We start from the raw sequence: 19870 nt of genomic DNA on the forward strand, positions 1-19870 counted from the left end.
TCATTGTCTCTCTCTTTCCAAGGAACTTTAGTGTTTTGTGCTTGTCAGTAGTCTTAAAATGCTGAAATTCAAAAATGCATGACACTAACACAGTCTGAAAATTCTGTCTGACTTCCACTGCACTGTCCTTCCAGTTACCATTTGTTCTGAAATGTGATCATGTGTTCTGAACTTGACTACGATCCCCATCTACAGTTCCTGTGGAGAATTACATATTAAAACACGTTAGAGAGTATGAAAGCATGAGTTGGAGCAAAGTTCTTTAATAAAACAAACAACCCAACAGAAAAAAAGGCAACCAAACATAAAATTGACTTTACATAAGGACAAAGGAAGTGTATTACTATATGAAATCACATAGGAAAATCTAAAATTTGCATGCGTTTTCTTCCCTTTTCTATTTTCCCATTTCTTTAGTTTCACTTCTTTTCTAAGATGCCATCTGAAAGAACATGCCCTCCCATATATGTTTTCGTCCTTTTTACAGGCATATATAAATTTTGTATTGTTAATTAAAATTTCAGTGATAGAAATCATGACTTTTGCCTAACTACTTTATTAGAAAAAACTAGTAAACAGCCTTCTCAAGGACAACTAGTAAAATAGCAGCATTACATTAATTTGAATAACTGCAGGGGGATATGTTTGGCAGTGAACAGCTTGCCTCATGTTTCTGATTGAAGAGTCTCAACAGAATCTCTGAAGATGCAAAACCTCACAAGGAGATTTTAAAAAGCTAGAGACTTCCTAGGTTAAATTAAAACTCATCCATGCCTGAAAAACTTGTTGCTGGAAGACCTTACTGGCAATAGCTGATATACCTAGTTTGGGGAAGCTTAAAAGGTTGTGCATAAATCCCAGTATTGGCACCTTGTGAAATACTACAGAATGAAAATAAAATTACATCCAGATGTGATTTTACCTTCAGACAAAATTTGCCTGGAAGAATATGTTGTACTAAAGATATCAAAAAATACTCCTGATCCAATATTTAGTTTCAAAGTTGAACTACTAGTTAATGTATTTAGAGAGGTTTGCATCTTTAATCCTCACTCATGTAATTTCTCCTTACATGGGATCCAACGAGCCCCTTTATTCTTCATTTACACGGGTTACAGGAATTACTTGCAGCTGAACTGAATGAGTGTTTCATGTCTTTTATTCATTAGTTGTCCTGACAGGTATTGCAGCCCACAGAGAAGTGTGAAAAGCTACACAAAAGCTCTAGTCCTCTGAAAGGCAAATGTTTGTCATAACACATTGGTTAGCAGATTTTATTCAAGTTAGAGCCACTCAAAAAAATTCCTTGGGATATTTATGGGACAGTCAAGAACTGGTTAAGTCTCTAACTGGTATCAGTACGAATTATTTCTGTGTCAAAAATGAGATTCGAACGTTGAAGTGTATCTCTCTCCTGAAGATGGAGCTCTGACAGGGCTGGGACAGCAAAAGGAAGCCGACTAATTCCCTGAGGAAGTGTAGCTGAGTATAGATAAATTTCAGTCAGCAAAACAAAAAGCGTTCACGCTGCATCATTTTAAATATTTTAGGAATGAGGTGTGAAGAGTAGCTTTCAGTTTTTAAAATAATTTGGATGTCACCAGTCATGAACGTTGGGAAATGCGGATGTCAGCTTGAAATTTCTTCCAGATTTTTCTGTTTGCTTGTTTGTGTGTGCGTTTCCTTGTTTGGTTTAGTTTGTTTTTCCTGACAGTAACATGATGATTTAGCATCATATGTATAAAGAAGGTTATATAGAAGAATACTATACTGTTGTAAATATAGTGATGCTCCACTAAATTTTGGTATTTTGCTTTTTGCATAAAATCAAAGCGAAAAGAGCTTACTTGAATGAAAAAGACAAAGCACTGACACTGACAGGTGCCTCATACTTCAGTCCTGCCAGATGAACCAGCTCAAGCTTTTCTCATCTGCATTTCGGTTCAGTCATAGGGGACCACAATCCACATAGAAAGCCCAACAGCCCTGAATCTATTATGAAAGAAAACGTTTTTGAAAAGTTATGCGATTTCCCCCTCTATTTTTAGTTAATTTTATCTTAACTGATTTGCTTTGTTGGTAATATACATTCAACTCAACTTCTTCCCCAAGTGGGTGGCACATATTTACCTTCTAAAAGCTTTTTCATGCAAACCACTGCCGCTGAGCATTTAGTCCCGCTTCATGGCAAAAATTTTTATACCGTAGAATAGTTGTAGTGCATGGTTGTTATTTACCATAGATGTGAAACGTGCCAAGGTTTGCATGGAATATGGTTTTGTGTATTTATTTATTTAATTAGAAATTTGGGGATGCACAGGCTATTTTAAAGATAAGGCAACTCTTAGTGGAAAATACGTCCTTCCAACTGGTCTTTGAACAGCCACTTTTTGATCATATCCAGCCTTCCCTGCTCCAGCTGGTTACTGCCAGCTAATTGCATGAACTCAGGGAGGAATGGGACCCAAACTCTCCCTTGTGAATCGACGTAGGAACGTCCCGAAGGACCAAGCGTAGCTTCAGGAATACCTGAGCGAGAGGACCGTGTTCCAGCTCGGCGCTGAGGAGGAGCCCGCGGTCCCACACGCCCCCTGGGGCCGGGGCGGGCTCCCGGCACCAGCAACCGCTGCCGCGGGGTTTCCGCCGCTCCCCGGCAGGGGCGGGGGCGGGCCGCGCTCGGATCCGCTCGGCTCTGTTCGGCTCCTCCCGTTGCCGTTCGGCTCCTCCCGGTCACGCTCGGCGCCGTTCGGCTTCCGGCAGTTCCCGCGCGGCCCCGCCCCGCGGTGACGCGCTCAGCGGGCGCCTGGCGGGAGCTCGGGGCCGGCGCCTTCCCGCACCCACAGCCATGTTCCCGTCGGCTCCCGCCTCCCCGCGGACCCCGGGCGGGTCGGCCCGCAGGGCCCTCGGCAGCGCCGCGCCCAGCCCTCTCTCCCGGCCGGGCGGCAAGAAGGGCTTGCCCGTCGTGGCGGCGGCCGCCTCCCCGGTGCTGTTCTCGCCGGCGGCGCGGAGGAGCGGCTCCCTGTCGGCGCGGTGAGTGCCGCCCCTCGCCGCGGAGCCGGCCTCGTTGTTAGGTGCCCGAGCCGGTGTGGCTTACATTGCGGTACTGTACATTAGAGCCGTAAATACACGGCACCACGTGCTCAGAGTTATGAATACCTCTAATTAGGTTTTGAATCCGCGGGTTCCTCAAACATATCCGTGCGTGATGCAAGTATGATATATAAATATAATAAGAGCTCCCGTATTTGAAAAGAAAATAGAGTTCAGGCATTTCACACCCACCCGTCTCCCCAGCTTCTTCCCCTGTCTTCTCCCTTCCATATGGATCCAAACTGAGATACAGCATGAGCCCCGGATCAGTTTCAGGATTCATAATCTCTTTTCTCAGGAGCAGCTGTTTGTTGACTTAAAGAGGATTGCCCATCTTCAGTTTTGGGGAACTTTCGCTTCTAGTCTGCTTAATAATTTTTGCAGACTGGGTGTCAGAATTGTCTATTAGCTATGTATCAGCTTTTTCCATTTCACACGGGGAGGTCTGAGACATCATTTCGCTTGTGAAGTGAAATAAAAAGAGGGTATTAACTTCTGTAAGCAGAGAAATTTACCCACCTAATTGTGTACAAAAGACAGCACAGACCTGTGCAGTTCCAGAGAGAGAAGGCGGGGAAAGATGCAAAGCAGCTTTTATAAATGCTATTATGAAACAGGTAGGAAATCGAGTCTCTGCAGCAAAGTAAGGGTGGTAGAAGTGCTGTTGGATCCAAGCTATCATGGTGTTTAAAGTGTTGCACAGATGTACTGCCCAGCAGTGCCAGAGCTAGGGATGGAAGTAGGCCCTGCAGTCGGGGAAGAGCTTCTGCTGAGGTTCTCCTGGCATTGCGAATGTCTTTACTACAGTGTAGAGAAGCTGAACAGTGAGTCTGTTGCTGGTGGAATAACGCACATTCAAAGTCGGTTCTTTAAAAATGAAGAATTTGATGACAGCTAGCAACTTGCAGGGAAGCCACCAAATCATTGCTTTAGGTGGTGTTCCCAGAGGAAGCATGTTTGTTTTACATAAATCTGTTTCTAAATAGATACCCATGAAGTAAATGTCTGCTGAAACTGATGAAGAGGCAATAAAAAGTTAACTGTAGCTTTGTTTTGTTTAAGAGCGACTCCTACCAGAGTTATCCAGCTTCCTACAGCAACTGAGACTATTAACTATGATGTTAAGGCTTTTGGATCCTCTCTGCCTGTTAAGGTTATGGAAGCCCTGAAGAAAGCTGATGGTAAGAACTGATGTTATTTTTCTCCATGAAAATTGACAGGTGAGGGAATTCTTAATGTGTCATTGATGCCGTTGAAATGCTGACTTTGCAGGGGAAGCTGAAATATCTGTGCCTTGCTTTGAATCCAACCTGGTTATCTATGTAACAATAATTAAAACAGTACCCATGTGGGTGTGAATGCATGGAAATACCCTTCTGATGCTGTTTATGCAATTTATTTTAAAATGCCAAGGGTATAAAGGAAGCTAATAGTAGTTTTTTAGTAACTTTTACTTATTGGTTCTTTCTCGCATTTTTCTTGTTTTGATTTTGCCGTGTTCTAGAGTGGATGCTTAATTTTTTTCTTTATTTCAATTCCCATTTTTTATCTCTTCCAAAAGCGCTAGTGATACAAACCTTTCCCTGAGTTAAAGAAATTGGTCTCCTAAGCAATTTTTTCTCTGTGGCTAAGTTTTTCCTTTATAGTAGATATAAGAGGAACATAATATGTATCTTTAAAATAATGTTAAAATTGTTGAGTGATTTACAAAGCTATTATAATCTGCTCTAAATACATGGAAATGGGTTTTAGGGTTGTTTTTTCATTCTTAGAGGTTGAGGGTTTATCAAATGGATTTTTAAACTAGATGTAGTAATTTGATATGTTGATCAAATAGATTGGAATTCTAACATGGAAACTAATTTAATAGAAAATATTTCTTATTTTCGTATAAGAATGAAAGTTTGTTGGTTTAAAGGTTACTTTGCAGTGTTTTAAAAATCTGAATGCGTTAAAAAAGTTACTTTTTTATGTAGCTGATGACCAGCTGACCGTTCAGGTGGATGAAAGTGGATGGGCCTGGCTAGTTCATAAGGAGAGGCTGATTATTTGGAAGATTGGTCAGTCTGCAGTAGCTAAGGTAACTGAAGGGTCAAGATGGAAAGTCTGTATTTTATGCTGTTTGAACTGGTTATGCAGTTATGGGGTTGGGTGGGTTTTTTTTCAACTGGACTTTGTCTGGTCTCCCCCAAAAGCAACAGGATTGATAGGAAGTCATGCTAACAACAGTAGCATAACAGCAACTGAAACTCAGGCTTTTGAGAGAGCTTATAGTTTTTGTATTCCTCTCTTCAGTTTTAATTGCCACCTTGACACTAAGGTTAATTCTTCATATTTTAATGGGTGTGGCTCTTAGGTTAGGTAGTCTTGATAAAGCTTATTTTGATAATTAAGATCTAGTTGATGTGTTACAGATTGGCTTAGATTATTCTGGGACCAGTTTTCAACTTGCAACAAACCCCAAAAACACGGGTAATTTCAGAGGTACTGAACGTATGTTTCACCCAGATTTCTGAGGTCAGGAATTTTTGTATCCCCTCTGCACAGTATTTCTTCCAGCATCATTTCAGTGGTGGTGTGAGAAAAACTGTAGTTACAAAATCAGTTTCTTTCAATCAGGACAACGTATGTTAGTTATACAGGTCCTGCGCTTACAGGGGAGTGTCAGGTATACACATTCTGGCACTTGGAGAGATTTGTCAAGGGATTAAAATTTTTCTGGCTGTTTAACTTCAAGGGCGCAGGGGAGGGGAGGAGCGTTCCCCCTCTCTACCCTGTTAGTACCTAATAAGTTTTCTCAAGTGCTTCTAGTTTAATTTTTTAAGAATATCGTATTAAGGAATAGTCAAATAATCTCCAAAAGAAATAATCCAATATTGTGGTGTTGTGAGAAATACTCAGAAATAATAAAGAAAATCAGTGTTATTTGAAAATTTGGAGATGTTTTTTAGCTGTTTACTGGTTGTGATAACCTTGTTTAAATTGTTTTGTGACCTTTTGTTTGTTCCCTTGCACAGTGTCTGGGTTAGTTGAAATGTTATTAGGGTCAGAAAGTCTATAAAGATTTTGTGGCAGAGGAAAAAGTTCTTCCAGTCTTTATTATGTCATGTCTTTCTTTCTTCCAGTTATCTCTGTGCAAGGAATTGCAGCTGCCACCCAGTGACTTCCAGTGGAGTTCTAGTTTAGCAGCTATATCTTGTCTCAGTTCTTCAGGTGAAGCATCTTCCCTTCAGGTGATCAAATTTTAAATTTTAGTGTTTAAAAGAGCCTTAAGAATGACTTTGAATATATCCTTTTTTATCAAAAGAATAAGTTAAAAGTATTTGAAAACCTTGGGTGGTATGGCATCTATTCAAAAGGTCAGGATTGATAGCAGTAAATACCTTTGAAGTAAACAAAATTCTGCTAGTCCTTTTAAATTGCACTGTGTGCATCTTATAGGATCAAATTAAATACTAGTTTTCCTAAGGATTACTTGACATGCTTTCAAAACAAACAAAAATACAGTAAACTAAGGGGTGTTGTGTTAACAAGCACCAGGGTAGTCAAAAATGGGGTCTGACCAAGTGGAGTTTAAGTGCTGGCTGAAAACATCGCTCAGTGGATTAATTCTCAGTATCCATGGATGAGAGGCAAACCCCAGCACCCTCCCTTGACTGGTCTTTGTAAGGAAGCTGACTATGGAAGGACAGACTTAATCTGTCTTGACTGATTTGTTTCCTCGGTGGCTTTTTGTAAGTTACTGTGCTAGAGGGTGAGGTTCCAAGATCAGTTTTGTTCTGAAAGTGTGTTAATGTGCCTGTATCGTTCATGAAAAGAACCTGTCATTTTCAGCTTAGATTTCAGTTAATATATGTGATGCTCTGATAAAACTGGCTAAGAAGTTGTCCTTGGAAGTAAGCAGTAGCACAGAATATGTAATAGCATCTTTTCTTTTGATTTGTTGTTGTGTTGCTCTTCCAGATGATGAAAAGCAATCTTAGTATTTTGGGATTATCTCATGAAACCCAAAATGTTCTGACTTAGTCATATCCAAAGACTTTTAAGAGGAAGCAGTGCACCTAACCCTAATACTTTATGTATTGTATTTTTAAATTTCATCGTTCTTGTGAACTGAAAGTCAGTGTCTAGTAAAAGATTAGTTAGAAAACTCCAAGGAGCTCAGTAACAACTCCCAGCTATAGTTCTTCTATTGTGCTGTGATTTTTACTTTTTTTTTTAAACAACCAATAGATTAAGTACAATGCTTTTCTCTAAATCTCTGCCTGAACAGTCTCTTGCTTCACACTTTTTATTTGGTATCTGTGATTTCCTGAGTTGTGCTGTAGGCCTATGCCTTTGAAGAGAAGAGCAACCATGTGATTTGATACTTCTCTTAAAGACACTAGAGTAGTTTCTTAGTTAAATTACAGTCTGCATTTGAAGTCTTCCATAGTAGCTTGGCATCTGAAATTCTCCACAGGCTCTTTCCTGTTTTACAACTCTTGAGTTTAGTTTGCATTTCAGCAGCAGACCCTGAATTATCAGAATCAAGAACCAGTAGAAAATATTCATTAAGAAAATAAACGAGTATAACATTCCCTGCATGAATTAAACTGTGCTGCAGAATGTTTTTGTGATTCAGTTCCATGTTCGTCAGTGTGCATCCATATGTATTTGCTACTTTCTCGTGTCTTTGTCACCCACAATCTTGATATGTAAAATAACATGTTTTAGTTAAAGCTACAGTCAGATTTAGTAGTATTATTATTATCATCATCTTGCCTATTCTCTTAATTACTTTTTCACTTCAAGTCTCTGGCAATAATGGTTGCTACCAGTGAAGGTTCTGTGCGCTACTGGCCCAATCTTGCACATGAAGGATCCTACACAGACACTTTCACAGACTTTGGAGGCTCTCTGTGCAGTTTCCTCACAGCAGTAAAGGTAAAACAGTCTGATTTATATTAAAATACCAGGTTTATTCCTAATCTAAAGATGGAAAAGTGTGCTCAACTTTATTAGTCTTAAATCTGTAATAAATGTTCTGAAGGTAACACTGTTTTTTGTCCTTAGATTCCAAGGATTATGTGAGAGTTTAGTTCTGTTGTTTAACTGAAATTGAGTTTCTTGGGTAAAAATGTCACACACAGTTAAGAAAATTAGTCTCTACTAGTGCTGAGTACCCGTGAGATGTTGGTCATCTTCTTAGGATGCCTTGTGTCTTTTTCAGTGTTTACCCATATGAGTTGACATAAAGAATTTTAGCTGACAGTAGAGTTTTCTAGAATGGGATTTGTTTGGTTTTTTTTATATGTAGTTGCTTTCTCTTTTTGTAGGGAGGAAGCTTTATTTTATCATCTTCCAGAGGTCAGCTAGTCCGGTTGATGCCTGATGCTTCTGGCAAGATTCATCAACATGCTCTGCCACAGGGGCAGGGCATGTTTTCTGGAATTGGTAGAAAGGTGTCTTCTCTCCTGGGTATATTGTCTCCTGGAAGTGATGCTGTGGTAAGCTCGAGAAACATTCATCTTCTTTACTTTCTCTTTGTAATTTCTAGCCTGTGTTTTAAGAAAAGAAAAAGAAGAGATTGTATAAGGATGTGTGACATCAGAAAAAAATAAGACTCACTCAGCTCATTTATGTAACTTATATTTCTTTGACATTTGAAACAAAGACAGAAACCAAATAAATCTGTAAGTTTTGTAAAGGCAAATGCTGGCTTACTTTTCAGCTCCAAATAAAAGGAAACTTGGGAATAATAGTCCTTCCTATATATGCAATATATCAGGGAATATGCAATGATTGCATGTCCTGCCCCTTTCTAGGGATAGCCTCATTACTAATTGAAGAAAGCAGCCTGTAATTCTTCTTTTCTGATTTTGCACTGCCAAGGGTTGATGATTGGGTTGAGTTTTGTCAAGGAACTCCACAGAAGTTGGTAGGAAGTACAAGAAATGTATTTAGGGTGGATGTTCTTTTATCTGTAAAATAAGACTTCTCTTGGATGTTATCATAATGCTCATCTTGAGTGCAACTTTTGTAGATTGCCCAAGGAAGTGATTCTTTTTGTGGACTGAGAGTGGTTTAGATTATTCTATCCAAATATTCAGGCTTTCCTTTAACCTTTTTAGCTTTTTCATTTTTTAAATGCAGATTTCTAGTGTTCTTTGGGATAGAGAGAGATCAAGCTTTTACGTGCTAACAAGTTCAAATCTAAACAAATGGGAGATTGATGATTCATCAGAACGTTACATTCTCAGCTGGGATATCAACAGGATCCTGAAAGAACATGTTACAGATGCAATTTGGGTAAGAGCCAGCCCAGCTGGACAGAGTTAGTGTGTTTAATTGATTGCCTGTTTATATACAGTTACACAAAAGATGTATTTCTTTTTTTAGGGATCTGAAAGTAACTATGAAGATATTAAAGGAGGAGTAAATATACAATACATGGATTTGCAACAGAATCGGTAAGGCAGTCCACTTGCATCTGGTAAGACCTTCATTAATGAGATAAATCTGTTCTGTTTTCCTGCAAAAACTTCACGAAGTAATTGCAATTTAATTTTACTGGAGTGGAACTGCTGATAAAATAAGCACCTTGTGTTAGGTAATTAAGTTATCCTGTATTTTATGCTATCGTCTTTTTACCATTACAAATCCTTTACCTGATAATAATTCCCTTTACTTTTTTTTTCGTTTTATCAGGGTTGTGTATTTGTTTTGTCTTGATTTTACAAAGACAAAAAGCAACTGTAACTTTTTCCAGCAGATGCAGAGAATTTAGTATTTCTTGCATTTGATTTAATTGCATGAAATTACAACTGCCTTGGTTCAGTCTCGTACTGCAATATGAATACTGTTAATAAAGTAACTTGGAAGAACAAATAGCATAGTTTTTCTTTTTAAAAGAATAAAAGATTTAATAGTATCTAGTTGAGATTATAGTTAGTTACCTTTATTTTTTTCTTTTTTGATTGTTAGTATTTGTGCAAGTGAAGTGTGTAATAATCATCTCTCAATGATATGATATCTGTTGTTGAATAGTGATGGACTGGTCATACTTGCTGCAGCGTGGCATCCTGGAGATCGTCCATGTCTTGTCTACTACACTCTGATAACAGTAGAAGATAAAGGCTATCAGATGTCTGATGATGTTGTTGTAGAGGTCACACAGTATAATCCATCTTTTCAGGTATGCTTATGGAGATTCTGATACCAACTGAAGAAAGTTCAGTGTTTCAGGGTATTCCTGTACATAAATCATGTGTCAGGTTTTTGTCTAAAGGAAAATCAGTTTCCCTTAGAAGCATGTATTTGTGATACTCTGAGGAAAACGTGTACCAGCATCTCCTAATGTTTAATATTAACTGTATGTAAAGTTTATGCTTTGCATTTTAAGGTATAAGTTAAAACTCCAAAAATAAGTCTAATCTGACTACTCCTGATTTATTTTAATTTTTGTGCTGTCTGTGGAAGTTTCTACAGAGTGATTTTATCTTATGCTCTTGTAATCCATTTAAAACAGATCTCAGACTCTGGGACTCTTGTTGCAGCACAAGGAATTACGAGATCTGTTTTTTGGTCCTTGCTAGGTATGCTGGGAGGGGAGGACACGTTGGTTGTCTGTGGAATACATTTTGCTGTGTCTTCCACTCTTCCCCCTCTCCCCGCTGCCTGTAATAGCATCTTAAAGGTCAAAGGTGGAAGAAGAGTGTGAAAATTGTTGAATAATTGATCTGTTACTTACCTCTCCATGTGAAATGAGCAAGAATATAATGCATATGGAAGGAGAAAAAAACCCAGAATCTAAAACTCTAGGGTAAATTAAAAGTGGTTTTGTTTGGGTTTTTAGGTTGTAAGCTGCATTCATACCTCCTTGTAACAAATTAAAACAAGTTCAGGCAGCATGGATTAGCATGTCCAAGGTATTGATTGTATATGTGATATTGTTTGTATTCAACACTTTCAGTCAGAAGATGAAGTGTTGTGCTGCCTGGTAGTCCCAGATTACTTCAGCCATGCTGCTTACCTTTATAAGGAAGATGAAGTGTTTGCTTGTTCCACTGGAACTGGCAGAATTTCCTTACCACAGGAAAAAATCATATTTGGCATACAAGGTAACTTGCTGTGGAGGGAAATCACATTTTGTTGGTACCTCCTAATTCAATATTTTTACAGTATTTAGGTATCTCAGAGAGCAGTGTCATACTTGTGCTACTTTTGTAAATGTTTCAAGTTGGGAATTTCTCATGAGCGTATGGAGAAGTGCTGATGTGACATCCAGTATTGTTACTCTACGGTGTTTCAAATTAAAATGTAGCAGATCCCAGTTTTTGGCATATGAAAGGATGGGAGTTTTGCTTGTGGGGCATTTTCCTTGGTTTTTCTCTTTCCTAACATTCACTGTGGGCTGATTTTTTTTCCCTGAACTTAACCCAGTGCAAGATGTCTCTAAGTATGTCATCCATGACTTTCAAAGGTGTTTTGAACTTTTTTTCTTCTCTTCTTCTTTATTTTTTTTTTTTTTTTAACACTTGCATTATCAGGAAGTCTACATCTAGAGTAGCAAATAGTTCCACAATTATTTCTAAGTCAGGTGCAGTTATCAATTACTGTTGGTTGATTAATGACAAAAGTCAGTAATTGTCTGTGAAACTCCTATGTTTTGGTTTTAAAATAAAGTGGTATTTATGTGCTTGCTTTTTTTTTCTCTCTCCTTATTTTAGGAGATAGTATTTTAGGCGCAGGTTCCTGTAATAGCCTTCCCATCTTCTTTGCCAAAAAAAGTGGACTTCTCACTATCTTGTCCAGGGAAAATATTTCTGTGCTTCCTGAAGACCTTGAAGATGCCCTGTCCTCGTCTATTGCTGGACCAAGAAGTGAGGTAATGGTTACTTGTTTGCCTGGTTGAAAACAGGGTACAAGCAAAGTTGTTTTTTGTGTCACTTTTGAATTTTCACTGTGGAAATCCTGGCTTGTTTGGGTTTTAAAGTTTTTTTTATACAGAGACTCAAATGCTTGTAATGAAGGCAGTTTTCAAAACAAAAATTTTTACATCTGCCAGTTTGGGTAGCTTTCTTTTCCCCCCCCCCTTTGTTTCACACTTGAGGTTTCCATGAAATTTTCATTTTTTCTTTGTAGGTGTGTTGCTTTCTATCACTAGGCCTATATAACACTATAGTCAGTTGTTATTATTAACTAGTATTTTAGTGGAAGGAATTGTGTGATTGCCCTGATGAAACTGTGTTTTTCTTAACAGACTGGTTTCTAGTTAAGTTTGTCTGCAGTTAGACTTGTTTCTGTCTAACTGAATATTATCGTCATATATTAACTGACAATATTCAGGAATACCTTTTAAATCCTGCCAAAAATGGTGGGTTTGAATCTTCAAATAATTATCATTAAAAAATCTGGTGGGCAGAGTTAAGTTGGTCTGAGTTCCTTTGCAGATGGTGTTTTCTGGTTAAACCTCTGTGTGACATTCATTGTAACATACTTAGAGTTTTGTGTTTGACTTAATTAACACAACTGCTTCCCCATGGTGATTTTATTTTAAATCTGTGGCATTACTACTTAAATAAAATGTTTTAATTTCATAATGAAGATTCATATTTGGCTTTCAGCTGAAGTTTTTGTTTTGCATTTTCAGAGTCCTGCATTTGATGCAACTGGTAGGCTAGAAATTATTGCTCAAGAAGATAAAACCAAATTACTGAAAGCTGCTTTTCTACAGTACTGCAGGTAGAAATTGCCCTTTGTTTTTGAGACTTTGTTTGCTGATTTTGAAGGCACTCTGGTATTTGAGTAAGAGATTCTCTTGGTTAGGATATTCCTGTGCTATTTTAGTTGTAGCTAAAATATCACACATCTTTATTAGGAAAACATTAAGTACAACTTGGGCTGGTGAAGAAGGGATGTGTGCTAGAAAGGAGCAGACTTCTGTAATCTCTATCACTTGTCACTTACTCTGTGCAAATTCTATGGGTACGTTTGTGCCAGTAAACCAACTTTCAGCTTTGCATTTTGACTTCTTTATTCTTTTGTAAATGGTGTTTTGTTGTTGAAAACACTTTTCCATCCTCATTTTTATTTGCCTAGCTGTTTTCAGTAATACTTTTGAATATACTTTTGGCCATGAAGGTGGCAGACTCTGGGCAGGATGATTTTTTTTTCAGATTGGCTGATATGGAAGAATGAGTGGAATAAAATACCCTGTTTGTCAAACTATCCTGATTAAAACAGTTGGAGTGTGGAGAGGTGTGCAATACTCCTGAAAGGTTTGATGTTGAGTTGAGTGATGTAAACCAAGGAGGAAAAGAAGAGGATAAACAGATCTGTAGACTTAGATTAATTATATTTAGAGGGGATTTTTACAATATTTATGTATTTAAAAAACTAAACAACCCACAAACCCTCTAAGGACTAATCTCCTTAAAGAATCTTAAAACTGGGAAAGAACAGGTTTAAGGTAACAAGAAGTAGGAATGCTTTTGCATAGAACTTCATGTGAGGTAAAAGATAATGAAGGGAATTGGGCACAGAGAATAAAGGATACCAATACAAGGTCTGTAAACAGGCACAGAATTTAGACAAATTCTGCCTGTGTTCAGAAGTGTCATTAAACAGAAGTGCTGCTGAAGATGGCTGGAATAGCTGTGATCTGAGGGCACAGGTAACAAATATAATGTTGTTGTGGGTATGTGCAAGGGGGTTGGAAACAGAGGGAAGTGGGAGGTAGTAAGGAAAACAGTGTGAAACAGTATGAAAGTTGAAAGTTATTTCAATAAAAATCTGGCTTATATTTATGAAACTAGAAAAAAATTAGTGTATATAATAGTTACTCTGGGTTTTTTTCCAGAAAAAAAATAGTCTGGTAGAATGGATGGAGCAGCCTTCCACAGAACAGGTGTAACAGTGGCCTGTCCAGATGGCCAGTGAATAGATGCAGGCCAAATAATGGAAGGCTTTGCAGCCACTGGAAGTGTAAAGTGTTCCAGCTGTGCAGTGAGCTCTGGCATCTTTACAGACCTAGTGATCTTTAGAGGGGATAGGAAGTTCCATGGAAAGATCAGGTTGACCCTTTCTGAGGGCACTTCATGATTTGAAGGAGCTAATAAAGTCCCTTGCGATTTCCTTAGAAACGCATCCTGCTGGGTAGTAAAGGTGGGACTTTCATTTTTAATAAAAGATTCAGTTTGTTCTGGTTTTTCAAATGTATCCTTTGCTTTAGTTTACCTTTGTGCGTTTTCTGGATGCACCGCTGGGTTGTTTTGGGGTTTTTTTAATTTGTAGACATCTTGGTCATGTAAGTGTTCAAACTGAAAGTTTCATGAAAAATATAAATACTTCTAGTATTAGACTCGCAATATCCTTTTTCATTTGGAATACTACGATTTTTTAGCCACAAAATCAAATCTCTGGGTTTTGTGTATATGGCATAATTCTTTATGCAGAAGTACAACTTCATACCTTGGAGGTCTGTGTTTGGTTGCTTCTTGTTCTTTTACTTATTGATATGACTAAGAGAAGATTCTTTGAAATTATAGGAAATAAAAATAATGTATTATATTTGCTGAAGCATTTTCCTGAGAGCTTTTATGAGCTTCCCCTCTATTGCCATTAGTGGGAGCAGTTGAGAAAATGAGAAAATTTTAAAGTGAGCAATAGAAATTCAGTGACTTAACTACCAGATACATCCAGGCTTAGCTCTGTGTGATGAGTCTTTTCTCTTAAATAGTAATAATAGAGGTAATAAAGAAGTGTACCTTGACTCCTGGCTTGTGTTTTCTTGTTTTATAAGTTGTACTGCCTACGTGCTTTTAAAGAATTAGAATACCTTTTATCCACAGTTACTTTAGAGAGAGTGAAAAAAATGCTTGATGTATATAATCTAAAGCACTTCACAAAAAGGGTGTCAGAAAATCCTGTCAACTGGGTTTTTTTTTTCTATAATCCTGTTGCTTGATTTTATTTAACATACTTTGTTTCCTTAATTTCAGGAAAGATATAGTCAATGCACAAAGCATGGTAATTGAGCTCTTTCCAAGTAATACAGATCTGGATTCTGATGTTGAGCTGGATAGAGCAGTGACTCAGATCAGTGTGGACTTAATGGATGATTACCCTGCCTCTGATCCAAGATGGGCTGAATCTGTACCTGAAGGTAAATGTAATGTGTTGGGTTTTGAGCTTTTTGATTTGTTTGGTTTTTATTTTTCATTTGTTTGTTTGTTTTGGAAATAATATCTGTAATCTTCTAGATAACCTTATACTTTAGGCTTAGGTGTCCCTTGCCCGCTATCGCCACTAGATACATTTCCAGAAAGACTTACAGATGCATCTTTTAATATTACCAGATAAACCTGCATTCTGCTGTGATAAGTTCTTGACTTCATACAGTAAACACAAACAGCAAGGAAAGCTTATTTCTGAGAAGGGTACTTTTTGCAAGGATCAGGTGCTGTCACTTTAGTATTTCCATGATTCCTTGTGTAGTTTTGAATCATTTTCCAAAAAATAGATCTGTTAAAAGACAGAGCTTATTTGTTCATTCTTAGGCCTTTTGTTGGTGTGACTACACAGCTTCTGGTCACCTTGGACCCTGGGTAGAGTGAGCTTATATTCCCCTGGGGCTTTGGTACTTATGTCTGCCTGAAAGAGGATAAGAGAAATCTGTTTACAAGTATTTGTTGTACATAAAGCATTAAAGCAAACATGTTTTCAGCAAGAGACTTCTTTGTTCATGCTTTGGTGTCTCTTACAAGTTTTAATTTGAAAGTGGCTTCAAACCTGTAGGTAGTAGTTGCCACTACAGAGTATAGGCCTAATTTGAAAGTTCATATAAATAGTTCCAGATGGATGATGTTTCCTGTTGTTGTGTGGAGCAGCCAGTTGGAAATTGTCAGGCATCTGATCCTTACTATTTTCTGATTCAACTTTATTTTTAATTTGGCACCCTGTCTGTGTTTATTCCTGACTAAAGCCAGAAATGAAAATTGATAGCTTCTTGGAAATCATCTTGTTAATTTTGCTCAGTGATAGCTCTTCCAAGTTTTTTAGCTTGATATTATGAGCACACTTAGTTTATACAAAAAAATCTGGATGCATAGTCAATTAGGTCCGAATGCCTGTTAACACTGTAGTTTCTAGTTGCTCTGGTCTAGGGCATAATAAATTTAGCAATAGCTAGTCCACCATGAGGATAAAAACATTGGTCTCAATTCTGCTAAAACTAGAATATGCTTGTGAGCTGCTATTTTAGCAGCATAATGAATTGAGTACTTTGGAATAGTACTGATCTAAAGATACTTTTATTTCTTCTACAAGTTTTACTTCAACCATGATAGAGTTGAAAAAAACAGATTAAAAATAGCATGGTAAGCAGTATATAAATGTGTGCATATACTGTAAAACGTACCAGTGTGGTACCACTATAAAAATTGACAGATCAGTTCTCCTCAGAAGGAAAAACCATAGATATCCAGAAATGAAGATATCAGGTGCTCTGACCTAAGATTTTGCCTTTTTTAGAAGCAGCTGGTTTCAGCAACACATCTCTCATTCTTCTTCATCAGCTAGAGGATAAGACAAAAGCACACTCCTTCTTCATTGAGTTTCTTCATCAGGTAAGTCCTACAGTGCTCTTGTTATCGGCACACACAGTTTATTACTTTGTCTTGATTCCTCTAGAACACTGTTTAAAGTGCATGGGTTGTTTTGTTTTGTTTTAATAAAAGGTTGGTGTGTTTGAGCGTCTGGGCAGTTTTCCGGTGCGAGGGATGCCGATGGCCACTCGACTGCTGCTCTGTGAGCATGCAGAGAAACTGGCAGCGGCTATTGTTCTCAAGAATCACCACTCTAGGCTGCCTGAGCTGGTGAATGCTGCTATACTGATTACATTAAACAAGAGGGAATGTGATGTTCCAGCAAGCCTTACCCCTGCTGATGTGTTCTTCAGGGAGGTAAGAAACCTGTCCTTCCTGAATTACTGTATAGCCTTGCATGTAGTAAATGTCACAGTGCTTGAAATGTACTTTGAAACTTTTCCCTGTGAAACTGTAGAAATAAATGCAGCCTTACACAACTACCCTTTAAATAGGGATAATGTGGTATTATTTTCTTCACTTTCGTGTACATACTTTTTGTGTCTGCAGCTGAAACGTGAATTTTGACAAATTTCATGTAGCAGAAGTAAAGTTGTTTACTTCCCAATATGGATAAGCAATGAAAAAGACAACTGAAATTCTCTGACAGATAATAAGATGCATACTAAATTATAATTTTTAAGGGATGGACTGAAGAGTATGAAGCTTTCCAGACAGGAGAGCTGCTTTGATGAGCTGTCCTGGTTGGCATTATATTAATTCAGTCACTTACAATTTTTTTCCTTTCTAACATTAGTCAAGCTAAGTTAGTTCTCAGTGTATGCTGTGTTCCAGTCAAGTGCTCCATCTTTATTTCTTTCTTCCTTCTTGAGAAGAACTATGCACAAAACATTTATTCTTAGGAAGTTTTTTTACTGCAGAGAACAATAGTTGCTAAGGGAGAAAAATAAATATAAAATAAAACAGGAATAATGGTCTGCTATTTTAAAGCAGATATGTTATCCAGTATACTTTATCTAGCAAAGATTCTGCTGCCAAGTATTCCAGAAGATGATGGGGGAATATGCTTAATGGAAGTGTATGGAGTTGTCTTGAGAAATGAGGATTTTTTTCTTTTCCTTTCAGATTGAAGTCCAGAAAGAAGGTATTTTTTTGTAGTTTTACGTGTTCTATGACCTATAAGCTGGTTATCCCATTGTACATTAGTATAGTTGATACCTTTTAATATTTTTGGCTATTTATGTGATTTATACTAATGTACTTATTTTTCTATACAACTCCTGGCTTTCAGGTATCAGCTGACAGTGGACACATTTGTGTTCAGTGTAACTTTTCTTTCTGTCTTCAAGGTATCCCAGATAGATTCCATCTTCGAATCCTTATTAGAAGAGGAGGAACAAATCCTGAAAGATATGCCTATTGAATCAATTGAGTGGGCCCAGATAGTTGTCAATGTCAACAGCATCATTAAGGTACAGAACTGCCTTCACCAAGATGTTTGTGGGAGGGCAAGATAAACACTGAGCAAATTAAGTGTAGCACATCCGAGTTACTGACATGAGAAGAAAAGTGAATGTGCTTTTCACATGTCCAAATACAGTAGGAAGGAAAAGACAGCCTTGGTCAGAATTAGGGACTTTCCTTTTCCTCCTGAGCCACTATTAAAGATAATTTGAGAAGTTGCAGCTTTGTTGGAAGTTGTGAAGTCATGAATATGTATCAAATTATGAAGAGCTTGTGTTTGGGCACTGAGGTTTCTTGCTCAGTCAGTATGTCTCCTTCTGTCTAGCTGAGAAAGTGGTGTAGAAAGAATGTGGATATTGAAAAAACATTTCCAAATTACGAAAGACATCATCTTTTGTGATCTGTGTATACTGAGGTAGACTAAAATATTCACATCCTTGCCTTTTAATAGGATATGCTACAAGCTGCCTGTCAGTATCGTCAGTCTAGAGCCTCTTTATACAAAACAGGAGAACTTCCAGAAAGAGAACCTGAATATATTCCATGGACAGGTGAGAAAATACTATTTCAAGTTCATAAATTTCAGAACACATGAATTTCAATCTGAATTTTAAACTTACTGTTAAAAGCTGCTACAGGATTATCAGTGGGAGTAAGTGAAAATGAAGTTCTCATTTAGTGAATGAAATGGGATGAATCAATGAACACTTAGTTTGTCCAGTACTGATGATGTTTTTTTTGAAACTTGCATTGCAAATTTGGCTGTAAAACCACAAGTTTGGGAAACAACCAATTCTGGAATTTTTATAATTTTTTTTATGCATTGGTTCTGGTTGGCAGATCTGTGGGATACATAACATTAAAATAAATCATAGAATATGATCTATAGCTGTTTCAAAAGGACTGATGATTCTCTACTTGCATAAATGTGTTCTGTTTTGATGGTTTAATAGTGTGGAAAATTTTCAGAACATATGTTCTCACAAGCAAGCACTTTCCAGTTGGTGCTTAGGTTCCTTGTAGCCTCTACATGTAAAACACATTTGTTTAGTGCTTCCAAGACAAAAGTCTTGCAATCCATATTCCTCTTCGCAAAAACAGGACCCATGCAAACTCTTTTGATCTTGTGTTTTGATGACTGAATGAAAGTATTTAAATCAGGTTAAGAGAAGTTGCCTTTTCCTTGTGTGTATTCTCTTACTTTGCTTAGAAATAGTGCAAGTAATTATTTTCTTCTGAAAAAGAGCTGATGTTGGTAGTTGGCAGCATAGATTTGCCTAGTTCAGGCTTTTTGTTTACCACATCTTGGCCCAGTTTAATATGTAAAAGTAGATGGGAGTAGTTGTTTATTGTGGGGGTGGAGTGGTGTCTTGATTTAGGTAGACAGGTGTCTGCCAGGGAAGGTTGGAGTCTCCCTTGGAATGGAGAATGTAAGCCCCCCCTGCTCCCTTTTTTCCAAATTATTATAAATTTGCAATTAAAAGGCTGTCAAGTAAAGATTTTGGGAATAGGTAGAGCAGTTCTTTACCAGGGATATTAAAAATACAAATGTTGTAGTACAAAAGAATTAGCCAACGAACAAACAAGAAATCCTAGAAAAACCCCAGACAAAGTCAGAAATACAACCTGACACCCTGATGGTCAGGGTGCTGGGAGCAGTCCAAAAGTAAGCCCTCCTGGAGTGGTCCTGTTGGAAGTAGAGATGGTCCCGTAGAGAAAAGGGTCCA

The 19870-nt window shown here is 37.8% G+C and overlaps 1 protein-coding gene across 1 annotated transcript in view; it reads left to right on the forward strand.

Annotated features, from left to right (window-relative positions):
- Positions 1-2845: 2845 nt before the first annotated feature.
- Positions 2846-19870, forward strand: part of NUP133 (nucleoporin 133) — a 30583-nt gene continuing 13558 nt past the window's right edge. Inside the window, exons 1-17 of the mRNA XM_066178762.1 lie at positions 2846-3030; positions 4153-4271; positions 5067-5170; positions 6216-6323; positions 7885-8016; positions 8409-8579; positions 9226-9381; positions 9472-9542; positions 10120-10267; positions 11045-11192; positions 11802-11959; positions 12725-12816; positions 15075-15238; positions 16606-16700; positions 16812-17036; positions 18029-18151; positions 18595-18694. Coding sequence (XP_066034859.1) covers positions 2846-3030; positions 4153-4271; positions 5067-5170; positions 6216-6323; positions 7885-8016; positions 8409-8579; positions 9226-9381; positions 9472-9542; positions 10120-10267; positions 11045-11192; positions 11802-11959; positions 12725-12816; positions 15075-15238; positions 16606-16700; positions 16812-17036; positions 18029-18151; positions 18595-18694 — 2299 coding nt within the window. The remainder of the gene's footprint in view (positions 3031-4152; positions 4272-5066; positions 5171-6215; positions 6324-7884; positions 8017-8408; positions 8580-9225; positions 9382-9471; positions 9543-10119; positions 10268-11044; positions 11193-11801; positions 11960-12724; positions 12817-15074; positions 15239-16605; positions 16701-16811; positions 17037-18028; positions 18152-18594; positions 18695-19870) is intronic.

Source organism: Chamaea fasciata, unplaced genomic scaffold (genome assembly GCF_029207755.1).
Source record: "Chamaea fasciata isolate MVZ Bird 193981 ecotype frontalis unplaced genomic scaffold, bChaFas1.0.hap1 SCAF_3, whole genome shotgun sequence".
NCBI lineage: Eukaryota > Metazoa > Chordata > Aves > Passeriformes > Sylviidae > Chamaea > Chamaea fasciata.